General features: G+C 37.9%; 1 protein-coding gene and 1 pseudogene across 5 annotated transcripts in view; one reads left to right on the top strand and one right to left on the bottom strand.

Annotated features, from left to right (window-relative positions):
• Positions 1-25,297, bottom strand: part of SIK3 (SIK family kinase 3) — a 240,964-nt gene that overhangs the window by 64,425 nt on the left and 151,242 nt on the right. For all 5 annotated transcript variants that reach the window (XM_041771613.1, XM_041771615.1, XM_041771614.1 and 2 more), the window contains exon 4: positions 14,090-14,251. In XM_041771613.1, the coding sequence (XP_041627547.1) occupies positions 14,090-14,251 (162 nt within the window). The remainder of the gene's footprint in view (positions 1-14,089; positions 14,252-25,297) is intronic.
• LOC121501046 lies at positions 12,521-12,620 on the top strand (annotated as a pseudogene).

Raw genomic sequence — 25,297 nt, 5'->3', positions numbered from 1 at the left:
AAACAAAAACACTGATTGAAAAAGATATAGGCACCCCTGTGTTTACTGCAGCATTATTTACAATAGCCAAAATATGGAAACAGCCCAAGTCTCCATCAATGGATGAATGGATAAAGAAGATGTGGTGTGTGTGTGTGTGCGCACACACACACACACACACACACAGTGGAATATTATTCAGCCATAAAAAAAGAATGAAATCTTGCCATTCGTGACAACACGGATGGACCCAGAGGGTATTATGCTAAGTGAAATAAGTCAAATAGGAAAAAGATACATGATTTCACTCATAGGTGGAATCTAAAACACAAAACAAACAAATGAACAAACAACAACAAAATGAGAAACATACCCATGAATGTGAAGAACTGGGGAGGGAGGAGAGTAAGGGGTGAAGTAGGTGAAGGGGATTAAGAGTTACAAACTTCCAATTTAAGATAGATAAATTATAGGGATGAAAAGTACAGCATAGGGAATACAGTCACTAAGATTATAACACTGTATGGTCACATTAGGTAACTACATGCATCGTGGTGAACATTTTGTAATAGTTTCAGAAAATTCTCAGGTACAAAGATGCCTGTAAAGATACTTTATATCCCTGTTTATTGGCAATGGGAAAGACTTATGCTCTACAGATTCAACATTACAATGATGAATATTCTGAAGAGTTACAGAAGAAAACAGCAGCAGAAACTGGTTAAGATGGATACTCACACCCACACAACAGAAGCCATATGGGCGGAGCTGTTCTCTTCATGTGGCCTATGGCCATTTATTTCTCCACTCACAAGTGGCTCCTAACGTAATTTGTTAAGTCTCTTTCCAACCCCCAACACCCTGGTTGGTTAGCATTTGTCTGCAGGCTGAAATGGTATCTTATATCCCCCTTCTCATAATACAGAGCAGCAGACTTTAATTTGAACCATATGTCTGTCTTCTAGGGATGGTTTAAATACCAGAGCTTTACTGTCAATTTTGAGACTTGAAATGCTTTGTTCTGGGCAAGATCAGGAGCCCGGAGCACTATAGGATAGTGATACTGTCTCCCTAAAAGTAAGTATATCATCAACAGAGTATGTCTATGTGGTTAAGGGGAAACAGGAAAGAACAAGTGGCACTAATTTAAAACTCAGGATGACTGCAACAGGAAATTTTCTTATTCGGTCCACCACTTCAGAGCAATGCCCTTGACTTCTTTTTTGGCTGACCAAGGAGCAATGCAAAGCAGATGTAAACATATGAGGCACAGCCCACAGCTGGTTCCAATGTTCACCATGTCTGTTAAGGTAACACAGTGCAGCTAAAATTGACAGCCAACTCCCCCAAGAGTGACTTGTGCTTCCCTGCCTTGCTGTTATAAGTAAACAGCTCAGAAGGAAGGGGCAGAGGAACAAAGTAGAACAGGAAAATGTTTATTTATGCTAAATAAACAACCTCACTAGAAGACATGGTGACAAGATTCTTCACGTTTTAAAACCTGAAAGCTTCTGAGGACTCATAACCCTAATTCCGCACTTGCAATTACAAAGACTAAGGACAGAAATAATTCTGGCCCTTGATTAATTTCCCAGTAGACTCAGGGCATGAGAGGGGTGGAGGAGACAAGCTGTCAGGTATTCTCGCTAGAAATGACTCAAAGAACCAAAGACCAACATTCCAGAAAGAACAGTACATAAACAAGATTTAGACTGTTATATGGGCTGTAAAATGGAACATGACACTGATATGGAACCAATCTTGCTTTTCCTATACAATACTACTAGCCTAGAAATCATGTGACCCAAAAGTGTTACTTGGAATTCTGCAAGACAAGAGGCAATTGTGTGAATCTCAGAATTACGGCAGTGAAGAAGGCTGAGCTTCGAAGTTCCCAGGAGTCACAATATTAGTTCACTCTTAAAAATGGGTCTTGGGAAGTCCTCAGCGTTTAGCAATCACTCCAACCCCTGGCTGAACTTCCTGACTAGGAGCTAATAGAGAAGTAATGCCAAAAACTACTGACTCACAGCTTGAGCATTTATACACAAGAGAAATTCCTTCACAGGGGGGAAAAGAATCAAGTAATCAGCTCTTTTTTGGTGGTAGGAGGGGGATATTTGGTTTAGTTCAAGAAACCAGGGCAGGTCAGAATTAGATCAGGGGAGAGGGTACTATGCATGAGACTGAAACATGGTATCTACTTTCCAGAAAATGTATTAGAGAAGCAGTGCAGTGCCATTTTGTTGCAGGTGCTATTATATCATATACAGGACTGCCCCATATCTGTCCCTTAATCTTACGAATCTTCTGATCCTCCCCAACTTCCTAGCACTATATATTTATATAGCCTAATACTATCTTTGTGGAAGATGAAAGCTTAAAAATAAAAATGCTGGGCCAGCATTACACTGGCTTTTTCAGTGAATGACTTACAAATTTTCTCCCAAAGCTTTAAAATACCTTAGCAGTTAGGATCACTGAACTCAGCTATTTTTGAATGAGGTAATAAACCAAACCCTTTTGCTCTATTATACATAGCACTACCCCAACCCTTCTCTCTCTCTCTCACTCACACACCCAAAAACCCTCTCCTCGACATAGGATTTTTCATCAAGCTCAGTACTGAATAGACATATAAAGGAAAGAGCTATAATGAGACACTTTCTGTAAGACCTGTAAACAATATTCATTGGAATTCTTGACTACATCCAATACATACTATTACAGTCATAAGGTCCTATCACTAGAACAATGAAAGTCCAATCCTTCAATCAGGTAAGTTTCCAATATTGACAGGCGAGCATTCTATACAAAATTTTAGTGTGCCTTTTATGAAGTATGATGAATCAAAGTTCCCTTAAACACTCAACAGACACTAAAAATATCAAATGGAAATATAGTATATAGGTATAATAATAATGTTTCTCAAATTAAAAATTAAGATGTATGGTCTAATTAGTAGAAGCCTACTTTTGGAGAAAAGATCTAACTATCACAGAAGTTCTAAGGTGTCCCCAAGAAATTAAAAACAGGTAAGAATACACCCTCTTAAATTAAAGCTAACAGGATAAACATAACTTATGTGAGAGCAAACACCTGAAAAATAAATAACCTGTCTAAAAGGTAATGTGCAAATACGGATACTGGAGTAGGGTATTCCCCAAGTTTTTGAGGGACCACTAATGAGTTCTTGGTCTAAGGTGAACAAAACACACATAATCCTTGGCCTCATGAAACCGTCCTGTGAGGGAGACACACAACACAGTTACACATCTAACTGTATAATTATAAGCCAGGGAGTGAGTTTCGGGGAAAGTTCAGGCACAAATGGCATATAATAGAGAAGAGAGGCTTTCCTGAAAAAGAATCTATCAAGAGTTCAGAATCTCACAATTTGATGAAACAAACAAAACAAAACAAAACAAAAAACCCAAACCCCATCTACAAAGTTATATTTGGACGGTAACCTATTTAACCATACAAATATTCAGTGTTTTCCAACTTTTTTGACTAACAAACTCCTTTCAAAGGAATATACTACCTTAAAAAAGAATTTAAAAGAAAATTAGGAAAAGGAAAGAAATGTAAAAACTAATTTTGTCACTTCTGTATAACATGATAAAGTAACTTTAAAGTATCTCATTCTACATTAGTACATTATTAAAATCTGATTTAAAAGTTCATTATAAAAAATAAAATAAAAGTTCATTATAAGTAATATTTATATTTACCAAAAAATCACCAACAAAATGAAAAGGTAACCTACTGAGTGGGAGAAAATATTTTAAATCACATATCTGATAATATATAGGATATGTGTGTGTGTGTGTGTGTGTGTATAAAGAACCCATACAATTCAATAGCAAACATAACAAAAAACAATAAACTAAAAAACCAAGTAGAAGATCTGAAGAAACATTCTTCCAAAGAAGACATACAGTTGGCCAACAGGTATATGAAAACATGCTCACCATCAGCAATCATCAGGGAAATGCAAATCCAACCCACAATGAGATATCACTACACTCTTGTTAGAATGGCTAATATAAAAAAGACAAGAAATAACAGGTGTTGGTGAGGACGTAGAGAAAAGGGAGCCTGGGTGCATTATTGGTGAGAATATAAATTGGTGCAGCCACTGTAGAACACAGTATGGAGGTTCCTCAGAAGATTAAAAATTGAACTACCATAAGATCCACAGCAAATCTACTTCTTGGTATTCAGTTGAAAAAATGAAAACACTAATTCCAAAAGCTATATGTTCCCCCATGTTCACTGCACTGTTATTTTCAGTAGCAAAGTAAACAATATAAGTGTCTGTCGACGGATGCATAAATAAGGAACACCCAGTGTGTGTGCATGCAATGGACTATTACTCAGCCATTAAAAAAAAAAAAAAAAGAATGAAATCTTGCCACTAGAGAGTACTATGCTAAGTGAAATACATCAGATGGAGAAAGATGAATACCTTATGATTTCACTTATATGTGGACTCTTTAAAAAACAACAACAAGCTCATACATATAGAGACCGGCAGTTGCCAGAAGCAGTGGCTGGGCGTAGGTGAAATGGGTGAAGGTGGTTAAAAAGTACCAACTTCCAGTTATAAAATAAGTCATGAGGGTATAATGTACAGCATGGGGGCTATAGTAAGTAGTACTATATTGCATATTTGAAAGTTAAGAAAGTAGATCTTAAAAGTTTTCATCACAAGAAAAAAAATTTGTAACTACATAAACGATAGATGTTGGCTTAACCTATTTTTTTTTAAGATTTATGTATGTGTTTATTCATTAGAGATACAAAGAGAGTGGCAGAGACAGAGGTAGAGGGAAAAGCAGGCACCCTGCAGGAGCCTGATGTGGGACTCGAACCCAGAACTCTGGGATCACGCCCTGAGCCGGCTCAAGCCCTGAACCACCCAGGTGTCCCAGGCTTAACTTATTGTGGTGATCATTTCACAGTATATAAAAATACTGAATCATTATGTTGTATGCTGAAACTTATATAGTGTTATTGGTCAAGCATACCTGGGTTGTTTTTTTTTAAATCATTTTATCATTTAAGAAAACAATTTCCCATTTTGTAAGTGACTCACTAATTTACTTAAAAGTGCTAATTTATTTTTTATTTAAATTCAATTAGCCAACATATAGTAGTACATCATTAGTTTGAGATGCAGTTCAATAATTCATCAGTTGCAAAGAACAACCAGTGTTCATCACACATGTGCCCTCCTGAATGTTCATCACCCAGTTACCCCACTCACCTCCTCTCTAGCAACCCTTTGTTTCCTATTGTTAAAGAGTCTCTCATGGTTTGTCTCCCTCTCTAATTTAAAATTGTTATGTCATATTTAGTTGGGAAGACACATAGATATTGAGATTATAATGCCTGAAATAGACAAAAACTTTTCATGAGATGGTATTTGAAATACTTACATTTTTGAACCTAAAAACAAACAACAAATATGTTGCATATAAGAAACAGTGCAGAAGATCATAGAAGGAGGGGAAACTGAATGGGAAAAAATCAGAGAGGGAGACAAACCATGAGAAACTCTTAACTCTAGGAAACAAATTGAAGGTTGCTGGGGGCAGGGATGGGGTAACTCGGTGATGGGCATGAAGGAGGGCACGTGATGTGATGAGCACTGGGTGTTATATGCAACTAATGGATCACTGACCTCTACCTCTGAAACTAAACTAACAATGTACCACATGTTGGCTAACTGAATTTAAAAAAATAATAAGCTTGTTTATCTGAATAATTTTCATGTTTTTGTTTCAAGCAGTAAAATGGGTAAGCAAGTTTAGAACTTCTGTGCAAAAAAAAAAAAAAAACATTATGAACATGGACAGTCTTTATTCCCAATAAAGCAAATGGGATATTGGGTGTGTGCATATTTGTGTGTGTGTCTTTGTGTATAAAATTGTGGTTTTTGAAGTCCTAGAAAGATCTTGATGTGCTATATAAGAGCAGTAATCAAATGAAAACAATCTGTGAACTGGGTAAAATTTGTCTTGAAGCACTGTTACATTACCATTATTATTTTTATTAACCAAATTTTTACATCCATGTTCCTTATGCTTTCTAGTGTCCAATGGTTCATTAGAGATGTGAATTTAACAAAATAGGAAGAAAAACTGCATACTGGTCAAAACTACTATGGTAACAACGGCTTCACCTAAGCAGTAAATGGAATGTTTGAGTTACAAGCATGTTCACATTAGCTGCCTGCTAACAGGTGGGTTCACTTGACTTACTCTCAGAGGCTCTCAAACTATTCCGTTTAAGGAGGGGGGAGGGAGATGCTTGAATCATTACTTGATTTACTGACTTCTGATTATCCTCCAACCAAATGATTTGCAATTAACAAAAGTTTGTGTAAAAGGAACCTATAGTTGGGGAAGAAATTCTTTATTATCAAGTTTCTTGAACTAGTGTATGTTTATATGTCCCCAGGCATAATGCTGCAGGGTGCCAAGAGTTATGTGAAAGTGAAGGCTAAAAAAAACACATATTCCTGGAACATTAATTTTTTTCTATGTTAAATAAAGTTGAATAATTTTTTTTAAGTTGAATAATTTTAATGTTAAAACAAATGTAATATGACATTGAGGAGAACACAAATGTGCATGAATTTAAAAATAAAGCATGTGATCTAAAAACTGAACCATTCCAGACTAGCCAAACTATCCCACACTTGCCCCCTGCCCTGTGTTGAGTTCATCACCCGCCAAGTTAGGGAAACCACAGTGGGAGAATTTGAGAAGCAATGCTTCTATACATGTCGCATAGCTCTTGTGAGTGAGGCCCTGTAAATAGAAAATAGAACATTTTCTTGATCTTAGCAGGATGCAGTCACTTTTCAAGATCATTAAGACCTCACTTATAACCTAGAACCATGACTAACAAAAATCTGCTCATTTTAACTCTAGAATTTTTTCATACTGTGTGTACCAAAAACACCTTCCCAATGAAGATGCTTTCATTTCTTGTTTTTAAAGCCCCAGTCTTAGGGACAGGATGCAGAAGAGAGAATTTCCAAAGTGTATTTTCCCAAGGGTCAACATACATAAAAGTTGTTAGCACCTTCTAGTTGTGGGTCAGACACTGAGGCACTGGGATTCCCAGGCTGTGCGGTGACATGATTTCAGGAAAGTCACATGGCCTCTCTGGGTCTCAACTCATTACCTGTCAACCAGGGAGGTGCACTGACAGATAACTTAAATAAAGGTGTTACGATCAGGACATAAGATTTGTGACTGACGTGATGAAATCCATAACCACCTTCTGTGGGCTGTCAGGGACATTCTCAGCTACCACACTGGGGGAGGGTTCTCAGAAAGCCAAAGTTCACCACCTTTTTTCCCCTCAATAATCGTTTCTCAGCATATTCCTACTGAAGGTGAAAGGTCATTGGACCTGCAGAATGCTTTAGTTTCTCACTTTCAAAAAATGAACTAGTCTAGATCTCACTGCATTAAGGTGAAAAATTTCCACAGTACCTTAGATCCATGCACTCTGGAAATTCTTTCCAAAACACTGGCTTTGCTGTAGTTGTACTTCAGATCTCTGCTGTCGCCTGACTGCCAACTAAAACAATAACACCGGAGTGGAAACTATCTCATGGAGGCCATTCTGGGAGTCGACATTTACAGAGAAAAGTTTCCAACTTCCTTAGGTTTAAAAAAAAGTTTCCACAATTTTCAAAACATTCTCATAACGTCTGAGTATTTCAGATAAGTTTGCTTCAGGGAGTAAGCCAGCTACGTTTTGGTCTTTTCTTAGGCAGTCTTTTATAAACATAGACATTTCTCTACTTAATCTTTGGGGACAAGAATTAAATTTGCTTTCAAATAGCATTAGAAATAAGACAACACCATTTTCCTTGATAGCTCAATATACTCCATCAATAAGAAAACCCGATTTCTCAATTTCTACATGTATCTTTGGCAATTCCCTCATCCTAGCCCAGATATTTTATTGGTTAAAACCCCCAGACACCCTTCATTTGCTCTCTCTTATATTTGGTGCCCTCGTCTTTCTTTTCAAATCTACAACCAATACCTTTATGTAGGATTTTACCATTTTGCAGCCTCTTCACTGACCCCCTATTTCCTCTCCTGTGCTTCCTCCTGCTCCCATCTTTTTTTCCTTATCCATCCTGAATTTGACTTATCAAGGCTGGTATTCAAACAATTTCACAGTCTACTATAAATAAACCGCTCTCTCTCCCACCTTCTCAGGCACGACTCCCCTGTTTGAACCTTCCCTCCAGCCAAGCCACTTTATATTTTCTGCAACTATGCCACGCGTATTCTACTGCTGCCCATACTTCTCCAACTCAGCTTCCCACTGCAACCAAAATAAAATCCCAAATCCTCACCTCGTGCATAAAGCTCCGCATGATCTGGCCCCTACCAATTCTCTTACCCCATCTCCTTCCAGATCCCCCTTTAGTTATTAACTCCAGTCGTGTCAACTTTTCTCCTACCCTATCAAATACATTAAATTTACCTCTCTCAGGTCTTTTCATTGCCCTTCCTTCAGCCTGAAAGGTTTGGACTATCCTGGTTAAAAGCATTCTCTCTCCCACAAGTCATTCTAGCACATTTTCGATTTTATGAGGGCTTATTTGTTTATGTGTTCACTATATATCTCCCCCACTGAAGTGTTAGTACCAAGGGACTTTACAACTTCATCTGCCACTATATCCCCAGTGCATGGATCAGGGCCCACACATAGCAGGTGCTTTATTAACATTTGCTGACTGACGAATCCTACTAGAATTCTCTCCTCTACACCTACACCTTAAAGAATCTGATTCACCCTTTAGACTCCTCAAATGCTATGTCCTGAATAGGGCATTTATGCCCTCATCACCACTGTCTATAGTTCAGATCAACAAAGTTCTGAGCACCTACTATACAACAGGCATGTGCTCCGCCATGGGGATGAAACAACAAACAGGATACGCTTACAGTCCCTGTGGCATTTACAATTTAATGGAAATTTACAAACTAAAGTGGTTTCCTCATCCTCTGAACTTCTGTCATAATTAAACTATATAATTAAGGTGATAATGAATCATGGCGTGCCTTGTAACATCTATTCTATTGTATCAAAGTATAATTTGGTCACTGTTGAACACACTGTCACCCAGTGATGGAGGCTCTCTGCTGAAGAGAGCCATGATGTGCCTCCCCCACTCTTCGTTTGCTCCTCTGTGGATCCTCACATGTCTGAGGCACAAAAAAGTGAAGGGTTGGAGGCCAACAATCCCATTCTTTCTTGGTGCCAAACTCTACGTGAAAAGGATTTGCATGAGTGCTCTTTACAAGGAATTCAAAGTTTTGAAAGTTGAAGATGTGTCTTTTGGAACCTCTAATGTTTTCTAAATAAACCATATTGCATGCCAAATATGATGAAATTAAATAATATATGTGAAAATGCTTTGTAAAGTGATACACACACACACACACACACACACACACACACATACATACACACATATACATACAACACACATACACACATCAAGTGTAATTCTGGTGCTATTTAACTTTCCAAAAGTGTAAGCATTTGCTGCCCAAACAGACTATAATTCTTTCAGGCAGGAGTCATGTCTTATACTTCCTTTCTCTCTCCCAGACACTTGAGCAAAGAGCCTTTGTTAATAACACATACATTTCCAGATGACCACTACACATGTTCAGTTCTAGACTGGGTAACTTTGCCTTTCAGAAATAAAGTTTTTTGTTCCGAAACCATCAATGTTTCTTCTGGGTCACTAATAACAGAAACATCTTTTAAAGGATTCTAGAGAAGACGAGTTTGCTATTGCCGTTCTAAAACCAGACGGAAAACAGAGTTATTCATCTGGGCTTCATTCGCTTTAGAAATAGCACTGGAACAAAAATTCAGAGATAAGAATTTAAGCATGAAAACTCTTACTTAAACCACTGCATTTTTAAATATCTGCAACTGAAATGTACCTGTCATGTCTAAGGAACACATATTCCCTTGAGGAAGGGAAGCATAGGCTTTTCTAATAGCTAGATTTTTATAATATCAAGGGTTAGATGTAAATTGCCACATTAATTCACATAAAAAAGTATATAAGTCAACATAAACACAAACATCCCCAGAACAACTTATTCATCATCTTCTCTGTTTGAACAGGATGCATCATCTTTTCATCAAAACCATTTAGGTAAAAACAAAACAAACCACTGAGGTTAACATTGGCATAAGGAAAACATGAATTCTTTAAATTTCCTAATCTGAATTTTTATTAATCCCATGTTAATTTGACACTGTAACATACGATGATTTTAGAAATGAGATGCTTAAGACTAAATTATTTTAAGATTGTATTTATTTATTCATGAGAGACAGAGAGAGAGAGAGGCAGAGACACAGACAGGGAGAAGCAGGCTCCATGCAGGGAGCCTGACGTGGGACTTAATTCCGGGTTTCCAGGATCACACCCTGGGCTGAAGGCAGCGCTTAACCGCTGAGCCACCCGGGCTGCCCAAAGACTAACAATATTTTAAATAAAACAACAAAACTCTTTTCTCTTTCACGTGTTTCTTTCGTGTCTAGTAGTTTCCTTCTTAGTGAGATTTAATAATAACTCATCAAAAGACCAGAAAATCAGAAATCCTGAAGTTACTTTTAGCTTTTAGAATAAAAAGTTGATTGCATTAATTATCTGACCTTATGCTGTCAGAGCCATCCATTCCACCTCACCAAAATTAGTCATGCGTGGTCGGCTTTAACCATAAGCGTTTCTCCCACTGGCCTGCTAAGTTCAAAGACAACTTGGCAGATGAGAATGTGTCAGAAAGGAAGTTCAGGCAATGATTGAGAAACTGAGGACAGGAGTTCCCCTATCCACAGGGGATACATTCTGAGCCCCTCAATGCATGTCTGAAACTGGGATAGTACCAAACCCTATATGCACTCTGTTTTTACCTATACATACACACCTATGACAAAGTTTAATATATGAATAAGGCACAGTAAGAGATTAACAACAATAATAAAATGGAACAATTATAATAATATACTGTGATGAAAGTTACGTGCATGTGGTCACTCACTCTCAAAATATCTTACTGTACTGTACTCACCCTTCCTCTTCTTGTGGTGAATAGGAGGTGATAAAATGCCTATGTGATGAGATGAAGTGAGGGGAATGATGTAGGCATTGTGACATAGTGCTAGTTACTACTGACTTTCTGACCATACGTCAGAAGGAGGATCACCGCTTCCGGACCACAGCTGACCATGCGTAACTGAGACCATGGAAAGCAAAACCATGGGTGATGGTGGTGGCGGGGGGTAGGGGTGGGGGCGGCAGAGGAAATGGGAATGACAAGATAATTATAGCATGAAAAAAATAATGTACAAGGAAAGACAATGTTAGATTTTATAGCAGGACACAAAACTAGAGCAGCTCATTTATTTTATTCTTGGCAAAACAAACAATAAAAATGCAGACTCTGGGTTAATGAACTTAAAAATCTCGCCATATGTGTTAACGCAGAGAGCCCACAGTGGGCTGCCAGCATTCTTACGAGTCTGTAATTACACACCAGCAGGTAGAGACTCTTATTGTGACTACATGGATTTGTTTACTATTAACAAAGAACAGCATTTAAAAATCTCCTTACCCTGTGTTTGTCAGTGGTGTTTCTTTTTTTTTTTTTTTTTTTTTTAGAATTTTTTTTTTTTTTTTTTTTTTATGATAGTCACACAGAGAGAGAGAGAGAGGCAGAGACACAGGCAGAGGCAGAAGCAGGCTCCATGCACCGGGAGCCTGATGTGGGACTCGATCCCGGGTCTCCAGGATCGCGCCCTGGGCCAAAGGCAGGCGCCAAACCGCTGCGCCACCCAGGGATCCCCATGTGGTGTTTCTAATTTCAATTATCACTCACCCCTGCTTTTACACTTGGTTTCTCAATATAAAGACAAAGAGCCATACTAATCTCTTGTAACTAAATCAAAATGGTTCTAAAGTCAAAATCAAGAACCAGGGAAGTATAAAAAGATTTTTAGCCTTTGGTCAATGAAGGTAGAACACAACTGTAAAAGAAAATGAGGACCTTCTTTTAACTCACTGTCCTAATCAGTAAGCCAAAGAACCCTCCAATCACATCTGTGGCAGGCTGTATAAAAGCCCCTCAGAAGACATCCATGTGACTCCATGGAACCTGTGAAGTGTGACCCACGTGGCAAAAGGGACTTCTGCAGATGTGACTGGGCAACGGGGAGATCATTCTGGGTTATCCGAGAGGGCTCAATGTAACCACAAGGGTCTTTCTAAGAGGAAAGCAGGAAGATAAGATTAGGAGTGGGAGATGTGACGATGGGAGCATGAGGCAGAGTACTGTGTGGAAAGGACCAGAACCAAGGAGTGCAGTGGCTTCTAGAAGTTGAAACCAGCAAGGATATAGATTCTTCAGAGCCTCCAGGTGGAACTAGTCCTACCAATACCTTGATTTTAGCCCCATAAGGCTCATGTCAGGTGCCTGCTCAGCAGCACACATACTAACATTGGAATGATAGGACTAGCATGACCTCTGGACAAGGATGCCATGTGAATTCGTGAAGTGTTCCATATTTTTCATCATGAGCACTGAGGAATATACAGGAATGCTGAGTCACTACATTGTGTACCTGCAACTAATATAACATTGTATGCTAACTATACTGGGATTAAAATAACAAATTTAACTACATTAGAAAAGAGAAAAAAAGACTCATTTCAGATTTCTGACCTTTAGAACTGTAAGACAATAAATTTGTATTGTTTTGAGCCACTATGTTTGTGGTACTTTGTTACAGCGAAAATAAGAAATTAATACAACATTTTATTATACTTTTAAGGATTGTGAAGCTTAGTAGATGATATTACCATTATTTTAAATGAAGCTAGGATGAAAAATTACAAAAGAGGATTTGAAATTACCAGTCTTTCCATACTACTCACTTGTGTGGGAACTGCTAGCATCTAGAGGACTTTGGAGAATATAAAGCAGACATAAAGACAAAGGAAAAATGTGATTTTATGTAAGATAAAGAAAGCATCTAATTCCTGTCTACTACATACTGGGCAAATGCAGGACTCAGAGAACTTACAACTTTGTAAAAGTACTGAACAACAGTGCATCCATCAGCTGAACTTAGATAAATAAAGAGTTAAGTGGCATTCCGAGGATGTGAAAGGAGAGCCTGGAAAGACTTATTTCAACTTATCGACACAAAATAGTCAGCAGGATTACCACCCTGAAAGACTACATGTAGGTAACTCTGACCTGTATATAACATATAAAATAAATCTGAACCCTCAACTCCCACTCTTTTAAGGAGGAAAGTCCTTAGAAATGCTTTTCATCTTGACTTTCCAGGCAACTATATCCTAGCTGTCTTTCAGTTTTCTACAGGAGACCCCTCCCCTTTTTGCCTGTTAGATGGGGGACCCACAATACAATACTGAAAACCAGGAAAACAAAACTGGGTTCTTGTCAGATGTATACTTTCTGTCTGGACTGCAGTCACTTGCTTCTATCAATAGGTGGTGAGCTTGTATTGGTTGGGCAAATGCTGAGAGTTTATTGAAACTGAAGGAGGAATAGAGTGAGGCAGTGAAAAGTGCTTCTTAGGCACCATCAGTGAAATCTGAGGACACAAAGAGGTCGAGTGCCTTTACACCAATGCAAGATATGCTCCTCCTGAATTCTCACAAAACTACAGCCTTCAGTGATGACATACATCAACCTCCCCAAGTAAGCCTGACAGGTTACACAGGTTCAGCAGTTGTTGTCTCCACTTCATGCTACTTTATTCGTTATTATTTAAAAGAGACTCTCAACCAACATAAGAGAATTTTAAATATCGCCCCTTTCCTCTGTTCTCCCCAGTCTAGTTCCATCTAATATTACATGAAAAATAACATGAGTGTGTTTTGAAGGTTTATCAATCTTCAAGCCACACACAAACAAATCTCTTATTTTCACAATATTTCTTTCTGAATAGATGGGAATAGACAATCCCTTGTTCAAGAACCTTGAGGGATCCTCGATGCACTTCTCACCTGCTATTTTAATATTCAGATTGGCATCCAGAAGCAAATTTTCAGCTTTTAGATCACGATGAACAATGTTCCGACAGTGACAAAAATAGACGGCTGCCACAATCTGTTTGAACTTCCGACGGGCCTCCTTCTCTGCCATTCTGCCATGGGCCACCAGGTGGTCTGCGGTGAAAAAGAGCACAGTCAGTTATGTTGCACACCAGTATCACTTCAAAAGGTGGACTCCAGGAGGGATGCAAAGGGGCCACCAGATGAACAGTTGAAGAAGTGGCACAAGCAAATGGCAACTTGTGGCCCTGATCTGCATCTATAGAAGCCCATTAGCAAGCAGTGCTCAGACTGTTTTCAGCATACATGAGTATGCAGAGGACTGCATATCCTCTACCCTAAGAAAAAAGAGTTCTGAGGGTTATGATGGTTTTTTTTGGAGAATCATCACATTCAACACCTCCTCTCTCTTATCTCCATTGCAAGAGATTACAGCAAACATACCCTTGAAGATAAGAATCAGCAATATTTCCTGTGCTAAAGCATGAGTCAAAAAGCAGAGTCACAATAATCAATCATTTTGGGACGAGAGGAGAGAAGTTAGTCACTGCTAAGGGAGAAAACGGCTTTATATAGGAGCCCATCTATGCTAATCTCTCTTCTGCTTTCACAAAGTTTTACAGCTTAACCTAAAAATGTATTTGTTTGGTGATTACACTTGGAATGCATAGAGGATATGCCTCTATCTTTCCATCTGCATTTATGTGCTTTTCAAATATTTCTTAAACTGTTATTATTTTTTGTAGATAACAATAGAAAACAAAGAGAAGTTTCTACCACTTTCAATGAAATGATTTCACTGGTAATATGACTAACTAAGCTATAGCAAAAGATTTTACATGTGATGAACTTTGTGATACTATAAATCAAGCTATCTTCAATATTTAAAAGTGAACTGAAAAAAAAAAAAGTGAACTGATTGACCCAGAGCCAATCCCATTAATTATCAATTACCAATATAATTAAATACTTTTTTCTAACATTGCCAGTAGGTTTATACTGAACCAATGAATCCTAAACCCGAGTTCTTCATCTAACTGATAACATATCCAGATCATAACAACTGATGGGATTAGAAACACTGGTGATACAACTTGCCCTACTGAAAACTTCCAATGGTCTCATTAGCACTATCCTTAACCTAACTCATCTAGATGGGACAAGGACACACTTGCCATCACAAGCATCCTGAGATAGTGAGAACATGAAAAATCAGACAATATAAATAAGCATATTACTGTTTATCAATAGTCATCTCAATAATCCTACCCAACTGTTCTGGCACCATGGCGAGCACCCACAGGACCAGTCACATGTATCTTTTCTTCATCACAAAGAGGAAGTCTGAGATAAAACATGTGCACTAGTAGTGACCACCAAGATTGAGGGCTTAGGACAAGAAATGGGGGTAAGGTGTAAAGAAGGGGAGCCAAATGACAATCCATCTACACAGCAGATTTTCAAATAATTCAAACTACATTCTGACCACAAAGAGCATAAAACTTTAGCATCAAATACTATAGTAATTTTAAGAATAACGTCTTGTAGATCACTGAAACTATTAAGAAAGACCCTTCAACAGAATTATTGTAATTGTTGGTGTTATTAGTGGCTTCTACCCCAGCTTCTTGAAGCATTTCCCTCAAAAGCTATCCTTTATTACAGCCAAGATGACCAGTGTAGTAGGAAAAAAAAGAGAAAATGGGAAGTCTTCATTTAGAAGTTAAAAGGACAAGAATACCACTTTCTACAGTTTAGAGGTAGTGATAAACGAGCACGCACTCTGGTGTATTTACGCTCTTGGTGAGATCTGTCAAAAGAACTTTAAACACCACCAAATCCCTAACTAGGGAGAGTCACTTAATATAAGCTGTTAAAGAACTGGACATCCATCAAACATGCAACGCTAGGTTTTAAGACTCCATCCTCTCTAACAGTACCTGCTCCTTTGACCCCCTATTCCTCTTAACCCAAGGCCTAATTATTCTAATAATATGTTTTAGCTGCTAAACTTTGTCTAATTAAAGGGCTTTGAAGAGACAGCTATTCTTGAGAAACATAAAAATAAACCCTTATGAAGGTTTACCATCAGAAGCTCATTTGGCCAAGCCACCCATTAATTAAAATGCCCAAGAGACATTCGTCTGGCAGTAAATACTAATTACCAGAACACATCAAAGAGCTTCTTAAATACAACAGAATTATTAATTTTGTGATTTCCAAAATAAGTGATTTTCTTTTATTAAAAAAAACAACTATATTTTCTAAGTACTTTGTTTTCCTAAAATGATTGCAAAGTTCTCAAAATTGTTACACAGGCCAGGAGCTAGTGGAATGCAGCCTAGTCCTGTTTTATCTCCACAATGACACACTGGTTGTCCTTGGACAAATCATTTATACTGCCAATATCCCCACCTCTTGAACTGCTAAGCAGAAATAAACCCTGTTCCACGCAATGGCCAAAGAAAGGATAGCATATTTGCAAATAAACTTGTACAATGATTGGGAGTTATCCTATATGATATAACTTTAACTTTCAAGGGCATTTAAAAAGTATTTTTAAAAATGTCCACTCAGTATCTAAACAGAGAATATTCAAATATTTATCTAATAGATCCTAAGGTTCTTCAGGATTCAATAGTGCTTGAAGGTAATTATGATATATATCAAATGTCACTGTTACATGGATCTAATTAAAAGGTATTTGTGAAAGCATCCTGGGTAAAAGAGTTTAAGCTATATGGTATTTTCCCAGAGACACCTACAGTATCCCTATAGTTATGAATATAAAGATATACAAATCACTTTTTTCAAGTGCTGGCTGCGAGCATCAGATCTTTTTTCCTAGTTACTGTGTTTGACGTTTACATTTTCTCGGCTTTGGAGAAGTACAGTACAGGACCACCTTAATGGTTCCCTGTCATTCAGACTTTTTGGCCTCTGTTTTTATTTCTGCCCATCTGATTGCCGCCACTGCTACCTCCCATCCCTGTTAGTTTGCTTTCAGAGCAAACCTATGGGGGCTAGTGGGTGTGCCAGGAAGCCAGCAGCCTGCAGTGGTTTCCAGTCCCTGCTGAAACCGCCTTTCAGCTGCCCGAGGACAAATGGCTGCTTTATGTTCACGTGTGCCCTGTAGGCAGGCAGCAAAAACTCTGCAAGCTCAAATGCGATGTTTAACTTCCAGCAAAAAAACTCAGAGCAGTAGCCCGGCCTGGACCTAACAAAAAGTCACAGCTTTTGAATAAATACTGGGGTAATTTCAGAAGACAGATGAAACAAACTGGTTCCAGAACCACTCAGAATTCAGAGTGATACATTCTAAATCTTGTCTGGATAAACCTCAGTGGAAAGGCACCCTGAGGAATTGTCTTGCTTCTTCCAGGCAGCTCAGTGAGCTGCCTAAATCCTGAGGGCCATACCACCTTGTACCCTTAGTCTTGAACTTCTCACACAGCAGCCAGGATCCCAGGTCCTGGGCCCCAGCCTCCAAGCCCAGATCCTCTCCAGTTACTCATCTGTTGTACCAGCCCCAACCCCTTTCTCTCTTCAGTGATGCACTCTTTATCTATTTAGCTGTCCCTCTATCTCTGGGGCAAATGTTAAGTTCCTCTCTATCACAGCTTCATTCCAACCATTTCAGACAATACAAGGATGAGGGGACTCTCTGCTAAAGGGAGAAAACAAGTCTCCTGTGTCAAGTTTCTATCCAAAGGAAGAAGCTGAAGATGACTTTCTGCCATAAATCACTTGGCAAGGGACTTCTTTCATCTTTTTTTTAACTGCTCTTCCTCATGAAGTAGGAAGAAGCTAAGCTAGTGACACAGCGGTGGTGGGGGGATGCATATAGCTCAAGAAGAGAATTCTTAGAAATGGAGGGAATGAATTCTAAAGTGTAAAAGTATGAAGATCAAGTAAATATATAAAGTTTGCTTCAGAATTCCCTACTTGTAATTTTGTCCTAATCTGACTCAGGAAGAAATATCTTGTGGTACATTTTAGAGTCGAACCTTTCAAAGAGCGAAAATACACATAAGGCGGTCTTAACTTCCTTCGACCAGCCTCACTGGAGTGTCAGAGGCACGCCACTAATGGGATGGTGGTGGGGAGCCAACACTTCTTAAAATAAGTCACTCTTCCACTATAAACAGACAGTGTCTCTATTTGTCTGCTGAGTCTATGACTCCAACTGATCGAAAACACTAGCTGAAAATGAATATGCTCTGACAGCAGGTCAAGCAACAGGGCAGAAATTTTTCATTTCTTTTGATAAAGAAATAGCCCAGTCCAGAACGGGGTGGCAGGGAAGCAGCCTGTGTGCTAAGCTTAGGTGGCTACCTGAGAAGACTTCTGCCAATTCCAAGCTAACCACAGCTGGCAGTTCTGTGCTTTGCCACTCACTTCTATCATTTCTTCTCTCTACACCCATGGAAACGACTTCCTGTTTATCAAACAAATGCTTCTTTCCAAAAGAGCCAGGGCGAGGCCAAGAGAACTCAGCTGCCTGGGAGCAGGTTAACAAGAGTGCACTCACTTCAGTGTCATCCTGTCCCTAACCCATGCAGGCCCCAAGCTACCACCCTGCTGGAGGAAGGAGGGGCTGGAGGAAGGAGGTTGTTACTTTGTTTTCCTTGCCAAGAATCCAACTACCTCACATCAGCCTTCTTTTCTTGTTGCTGTTTCTCCTTGGTATCTTTTTTTCTTCATGCTTCCAGGCCAAAACCCTTGTTGTCACCCCATTCTCTTTCTCCCACACCCACATCCAACCCATCAGCAGATTTTATTAGCTCTACCTTCAAAACATACCCAGAATTCAATGAGCCCTCACCCCATCTCCAACCCACCTTCATGTCAGCAAACTAGTCCAACAGCCATTATTTCCCTTCTGGAGCACTGTGATATCTCATCGGAATGCTCCTAATACCCTCAATTCTGTCCTTGGAGGCCTATGATCCACTCTCAAAACAACCAGAGCAATAACTTTTTAAAAACTTTATATTTTGAAGTAATTACAAATTCACAGGAAGTTGCAAAGAGAGTACGGACAGAGCCCATGTACCCTCCATCCGCTCTCCTTCAATGGGCAAATCTTACATAATTCTAGAATAATATCAAAACCCAGACTTTGACATGGGTACAACATGGTACAGTCCTATGTCATTTTCTCACATGTATGTCTGTGCAATGACCATTGCAATCATGATATGGAATGACTTGGAGTTTCTTGGTACTGAGTATTCCTGCAGATACAAAAACAAAAAGCACACCATATTTTCTTCTATCCCAAGTAAGTTAAATTTTTTCCTTAAAAGTCTTGAGGAAACACAATTTCTTTGTGAAACATAGTCACAAGATATGCCTTAGTTCTTAAAGTTTTAAACTAGAACTATTTCCATTGTTTCCTATGCCTCCTTACTACATACAAAAGAATGCTCTATGTATGATCAATGCTTCATACTTACGGGTTAACTCAAGGAATATCAACCAGAGAAAAGACTATATACCTTTTATAAAAACATATTTCTTTACTCTTCATTTTGCCACTAAACAAAGTTTGTAAACTAAGTACTATTTTATGTTAAATCTTTATAACAAAAATAGGCTATTCTTCTGATATGAAGTCCTTTCACATTAATGTATAACAGAGGATTTATTTTCTTATAGCTTCTTAAAAAAATACCTCTGGACTAAGCATCAAGCCCAGGCAGCCTATGAAACAGAATCCCATATATTCCAAAAGGCCTTTCAAGAATGTTATTCAGACACTTCTTATGTAGTGCAAATGTTTTACATGCTACACCCATATACCAGCAAACATGGGTTGGCTAATTTTGTGATACAGACGTTATCCCTGATTCCTAGGATAATCCACAGGCTTCATATCAAGCTCATTCTTTAAAAACCAGCTCAAAGAACATTTATCTGAAGCTTTTCCTAACCCACTCACCTACCCTAGAAGAAAATGCTTCATAATTTGTGTCTAATGGCATTTATTCTACATATTTCTATAATATCAGTGAACAACTGTATTACAATTATGTCTTAACATGTCTGTCTTCTCTTGTAGACTAGGATTTCTTGGCTCACAATGGGTTTCTATCTATGAATCTCTGCAAGGTGTAGGAAAATACAGCATGCTTTGGTTTGCAGGAATGGAGAGAAAATACTAATGTGCACATGGGTACACATGTGTACATTTGTTTAGATTTTCTAAAAGAAGTAATGTTAGGTGAAAATTTTCTAAAAATGGTTGCTTACAGGGGGATAAAAAAAAAGGGGGTGGAAGCAAGACTTTCCTGAACGTACCTTGTTTTTAGCTTTAACCTTGGAAACATGTAATGTCTTAAGTAACTCAAACAATTCACAACTGAATCAAACGGAAGAAAAAGTAATTTCTAAAAACTAAAATCAAACTGGAAAAAAATGAACCTAGCTGTAAGTTAAGCTGGGCCATAACCATTCAGAGAATACTTTTTTAAAGTGACACAGTATTCTGCATTAATGGGACAAAAATAACCAGTTTCCTCAGTATTTGTAATAATACTGGAATTGCTTTGAATCAATTTTGCCCTTATTCTCTTTGATCAAATACGTAATTATACTAAAGTCATTTGGAACCACAATTTTCAGCATAAGAGAAATATGACATAAATATATAATATTCAAGAAGTTAAAAATGCTAAAATCTTAAATTCAATTGGAATGTTACGACAAGCTCCTGTTTTACTTTCCTCTCTATATAAAAAATACATATTTCCCACCTCTGTGCCCTGAAAAGGCCTCCAAACAATGACAGTTAATAAGCATCCCGAGGGCACAGTTTCTGGTCTCTACATGCTATTTTCCACTTGAAAGAACCACAGCTCCTAGAAGACATGTCTGATTCTAGGTCTGATACAAGAAATGTTCAGGGTAAGCCTGGAATATATTACCTAAAAGCAAGGAAGCTATCAAAGATTACTGGGATCATGTCAAAAGGACACAGGAGTCAACTTCAAGAGGCTCCTGCTGGCTCAGTGGAATAATTTGAACATCCAAAGGATAACAACTCAAGGGACTGAAACACATCAAATATATTAAAACTCATAAACTCGTAATAATATTACAAATAAAAATCAACTTTTTTGATCACCAGTATTTCCAATATCTACAAAGAGTCAACTTTTATAGGTGGTTAAAGTAGGAGAGTAAATTGAGTATCAGCTACTCTTTCATAATCAAAACTAAAGTTTACAATACCATTCTTTTTTTAAAGATTTTATTTATTTATTTGTGAGAGTGAGAGAGAGAATGAGCAGGGGGGAGGAGCAGGCGGAGAGTGAGAAGCAGAATTCATCAATCTGAAATTTAACATAAAGGAAAAGAATCAAGCACTTATTTTGCCTTTACTATAGTTTCTAAACAGTTTACAGCAACATTCATTACAAAAGAATCAGAGCTAACAAATGCAGAAAGAATGAAAGAACTAGAAAATCACCATTTTGCAATTTTTAATGGAATATGTGTCTAAGCAACTAAAGAAGAGTGACTATGGCTAAGACACTGGGTCAAAGGCTGATGGGAAACTTTATAAGAACTTTATAAAACTTTATACATCACTACAAGTGGGGAAACTAGACATTACACAACTCATGAGATGATGCAATAGGAAGACAACGTATTCTTGCCCCCATTTCCCCCACACTGGCCTGTGTTTAATCAAATCACTTTACAAAACATAGTGAGCTAGGGGAACACGCTGAATGACACAAGAAGGATCTGAATCTATAATGTGGGAAATCTTACAGGATGATCTAGTTTCTTCAACAAATAAATGGCATAGAAAATAAGTGTGTGTCTGCAGGAGAGAGTTATGGTTGTTACTAATTTGTAACAAATTTGTCTCAAAATTTGAGACAGTTATCAACTTAATGGATATATGGACTTTAATGCAACATGGATTGAGCAAACTATAAAAAGCTGTTAGGAGACAAAATGGAGAAAGCTAAACAAAAATTTATTAGATAGGCTTAACAGCAACACCGAAAAAGACAGGATTAAGTGACCTTGAAATAGGTATTATGGTTAAGTTTCTTTAAGTTCTTATATATAAAAGAAAATATTAAATATTTATGAATGAAATTATGATTTTTCAAATTGGCTTTAAAATACTTTTAACCAAAAAAGGTTCAGAGAAAGGACAAAACAAAAACAAACAAAACGTTGATAACCGTCAAAACTGTGTGATGAGTACAACAGAGTTCCTTATACTATTCTCTTCCCTCTCACATATATTTGAAAATGCTTATAATAAAAAACTTTAAAAGCTTTTTAAAATGGAATCTATCATTTGTACACCTATGTTTATTACAGCATTATGCCCAATAGCCAAAAGGCGGAAACAGCCTATGTATCCACCTCTAGATAAATGGATAAACAAAAAGTGATATATACACATAATAGGATATTACTCAGCCTTAAAGAGGAAGGAAATTCTGACACATACAACAACATGGATGAACCTTAAGGACTTTATGCAAAATCCAACAAGCCAATCACAGAGGGACAAATACTATCTGATTCTACTTGTTTGAGGTACCTAGAATAGTCAAATTCATAGAGACAAAACGTAGAATGAGGCTGACAAGGGCTCGAAAATGGGTCAATGAGATTGAGCCCCATGTAAGGCTCCACGAGGAGTGTGGAGCCTGCTTGAGATTCTCTCTCACTTCATCGCTATCCCTAACCCCCTGGAAGTGCACATATACTCTCTCCCTCTCTTGCTCTAAAAAATAAAATATAATAGAACTGGGATCAATGTATCTCAATCTCTCTCTCATACACACATACACACACACCAGCCCAGTCCCAAATATCTTTGAGACATCAAAGTTTGAAAGCACACTGAGGGGAGCCCGGGTGGCTCAGTGGTTTAGCGCCACCTTCAGCCCAGGGCCTGATCCTGGAGACCCGGGATCGAGTCCCACGTCAGGATCCCTGCGTGGAGCCTGCTTCTCCATCTGCCTTTGTCTCTGTGTCTCTCATAAATAAATAAAATCTTAAAAAAAAAAAGGCATCCTAAGCACACTTGTTTAAAAAAAAAAAAAAAAGAAAGCACACTGAAATATAGTACACTAATTCCAAGTATGTCATAAAGGTCTCCTTATATAAAGTCAATTTGTAAATGTGATGATTAAAATATTCTTATTTTTTCTAGTAGTTTCACTTTGTCAGAGAAACTGAATTTTCCAAAGAAGGTCAGGAAAAAAAACAGTTCAGAAAACCCTCTGGAAAAATATTAATACAGGAACCAGGCAAACATATTCCTTTAGGATTTGTATATATCAAATGCAGCAAAAAATGTTTTGCCAATTCTCTGGGGCATTTATTTTTATGTAATGGTAGAACTGGCAGGGTGATCACACAAATATGAAGGGATGTTTAGCAGTAAAGTAAGGTCATACATCTTTTCATACATCTGGGGCAGGTTGCAAACATAAATTCTAAAGCCATGGCTGATATTAAGAAAATAAAACCACAAAAGTGAAGAATAATGAGTGGGAAATTAATTGGGGAAGAGACAGAATTAAATGTGTTAATTCAGACAAATGAAAAGTTCAATGATTAAGTTACTTGCTTCTGTCAGTAAAGTCTTAGAAAACTGCTTTTATAGCCAAAGGGAGTAAATAATGTGGTGGACAAGCAGTATTTTTGTTGTAAAGATATACAGAAGGCCATAAGGATTAAATAGGAAAAACATGTTATAACCAAAACACAAACCCAGCATATAGCAGTGTGCTCAAATAAACAAATGGGAGGGTATTCTCAAACAGAAGGTTCCAGGGTAACATATATGAAACCAGTAACATCTGGCACGCATGGTTACACAAGTCAGTCTTCCCCATTCTCTGCCTGACTGGTCAGTCTCTGAGTGTCCCGGAGGCTTGTTGAGAAGCTCGAGGTTCCATACATGTTGGCACCGTTAGGAAACGCTATTTTTAAGGCATGGAGAAGGCCCATAATAAATCATGTGCACTTCAAAAAACTGCTATTAATAATTTATTATAAATGCCCATGAGCTCTGCCTGGTATTCAGGAAATTTTTCTTGATAAATTGCTGGATTTATGACTTCATGGTCTCAGATAGGAAGTTTGGGGATATATATCTCTAAAAAAATTATACTGTGGAAGATTTAAATTATGAGTTTAGTGGTTTGCCAAACTAACCAGTTTCTCCATTCTGTTTGTGAAATTAAACAGACCCACACTGTCACGGCTGCCCCTTCTTAATACAGTTCTGAATAGTATGCAATAATCATTTCAACAAATCAAATGGATGAGTAATAAATGTTCATTCAATAATCATTTACTGGAGCCTATTAAATTGCTTAGAATTCATAATCTTCAATATCTTTCTCTGCAGTCATCCAGAAAACAAAAGGGTGTTTTCCCCCACATCAAAAACTCATTAACTAAAATGTGTTATGGAATAACATAAAAATTCCATTTGACTTGCTTATATTTCATCGCAACACAATGAAATCATTTTACTGAGTGCTTACTATATTTTAGACACTGCAGGAAGCAATGAAGACACAGATGCATACAATTCAAATGCTACAATCTGCAATCTAGTGACATTCTTTCATTCACTTAGTCTTCCATCCAGCTGATCAATAAATATTCATTGAGCAGGTATCCTCTGCAGGCACTATTTTAAGTACTAGGGATTTAGCAAGGCTCAAAATGTAAAAAGTCTTTACTCTCGTATATGTTAATTGTTGATAAGAACAAAGAAGAAAAATAAAGCAAGGAAGGAGATACAGAGTAGTGGGCCAGTAGAAAAAGTGAGATTTTTAGATAGCATGGCTAGCAGAGACCTCTCTAATAAGGTAACATTTGATAAGACATCTGAAAGAAATGGGAATGCTATGTAGGTGTCTAGGAAGAGTATTTCAGGAAGAAGGAATGGAATATATGAAGGCCTAAAGTGAGAATGTACTGGAGAGTTTAGGGAACAAAAAATAAATGCCAATGGGGAAGAGTCCTGGAAGCTGAGGTCAGAGAGGCAGCTAGTGTCAGATTATATAGAGTTTCACTGACCACAAAAAGGACTATGTTCCAAATAGATGGGAAAGACAATAGAAGTAGCTGAGTAGTAAGATTTCACTTTCATTTTTAAAG

The sequence above is a fragment of the Vulpes lagopus genome, chromosome 10 (genome assembly GCF_018345385.1).
Source record: "Vulpes lagopus strain Blue_001 chromosome 10, ASM1834538v1, whole genome shotgun sequence".
Taxonomy (NCBI): Eukaryota; Metazoa; Chordata; class Mammalia; order Carnivora; family Canidae; genus Vulpes; species Vulpes lagopus.
The sequence above is the reverse complement of the archived record's forward strand: the minus strand, read 5'-3'. Positions and strand labels throughout refer to the sequence as shown.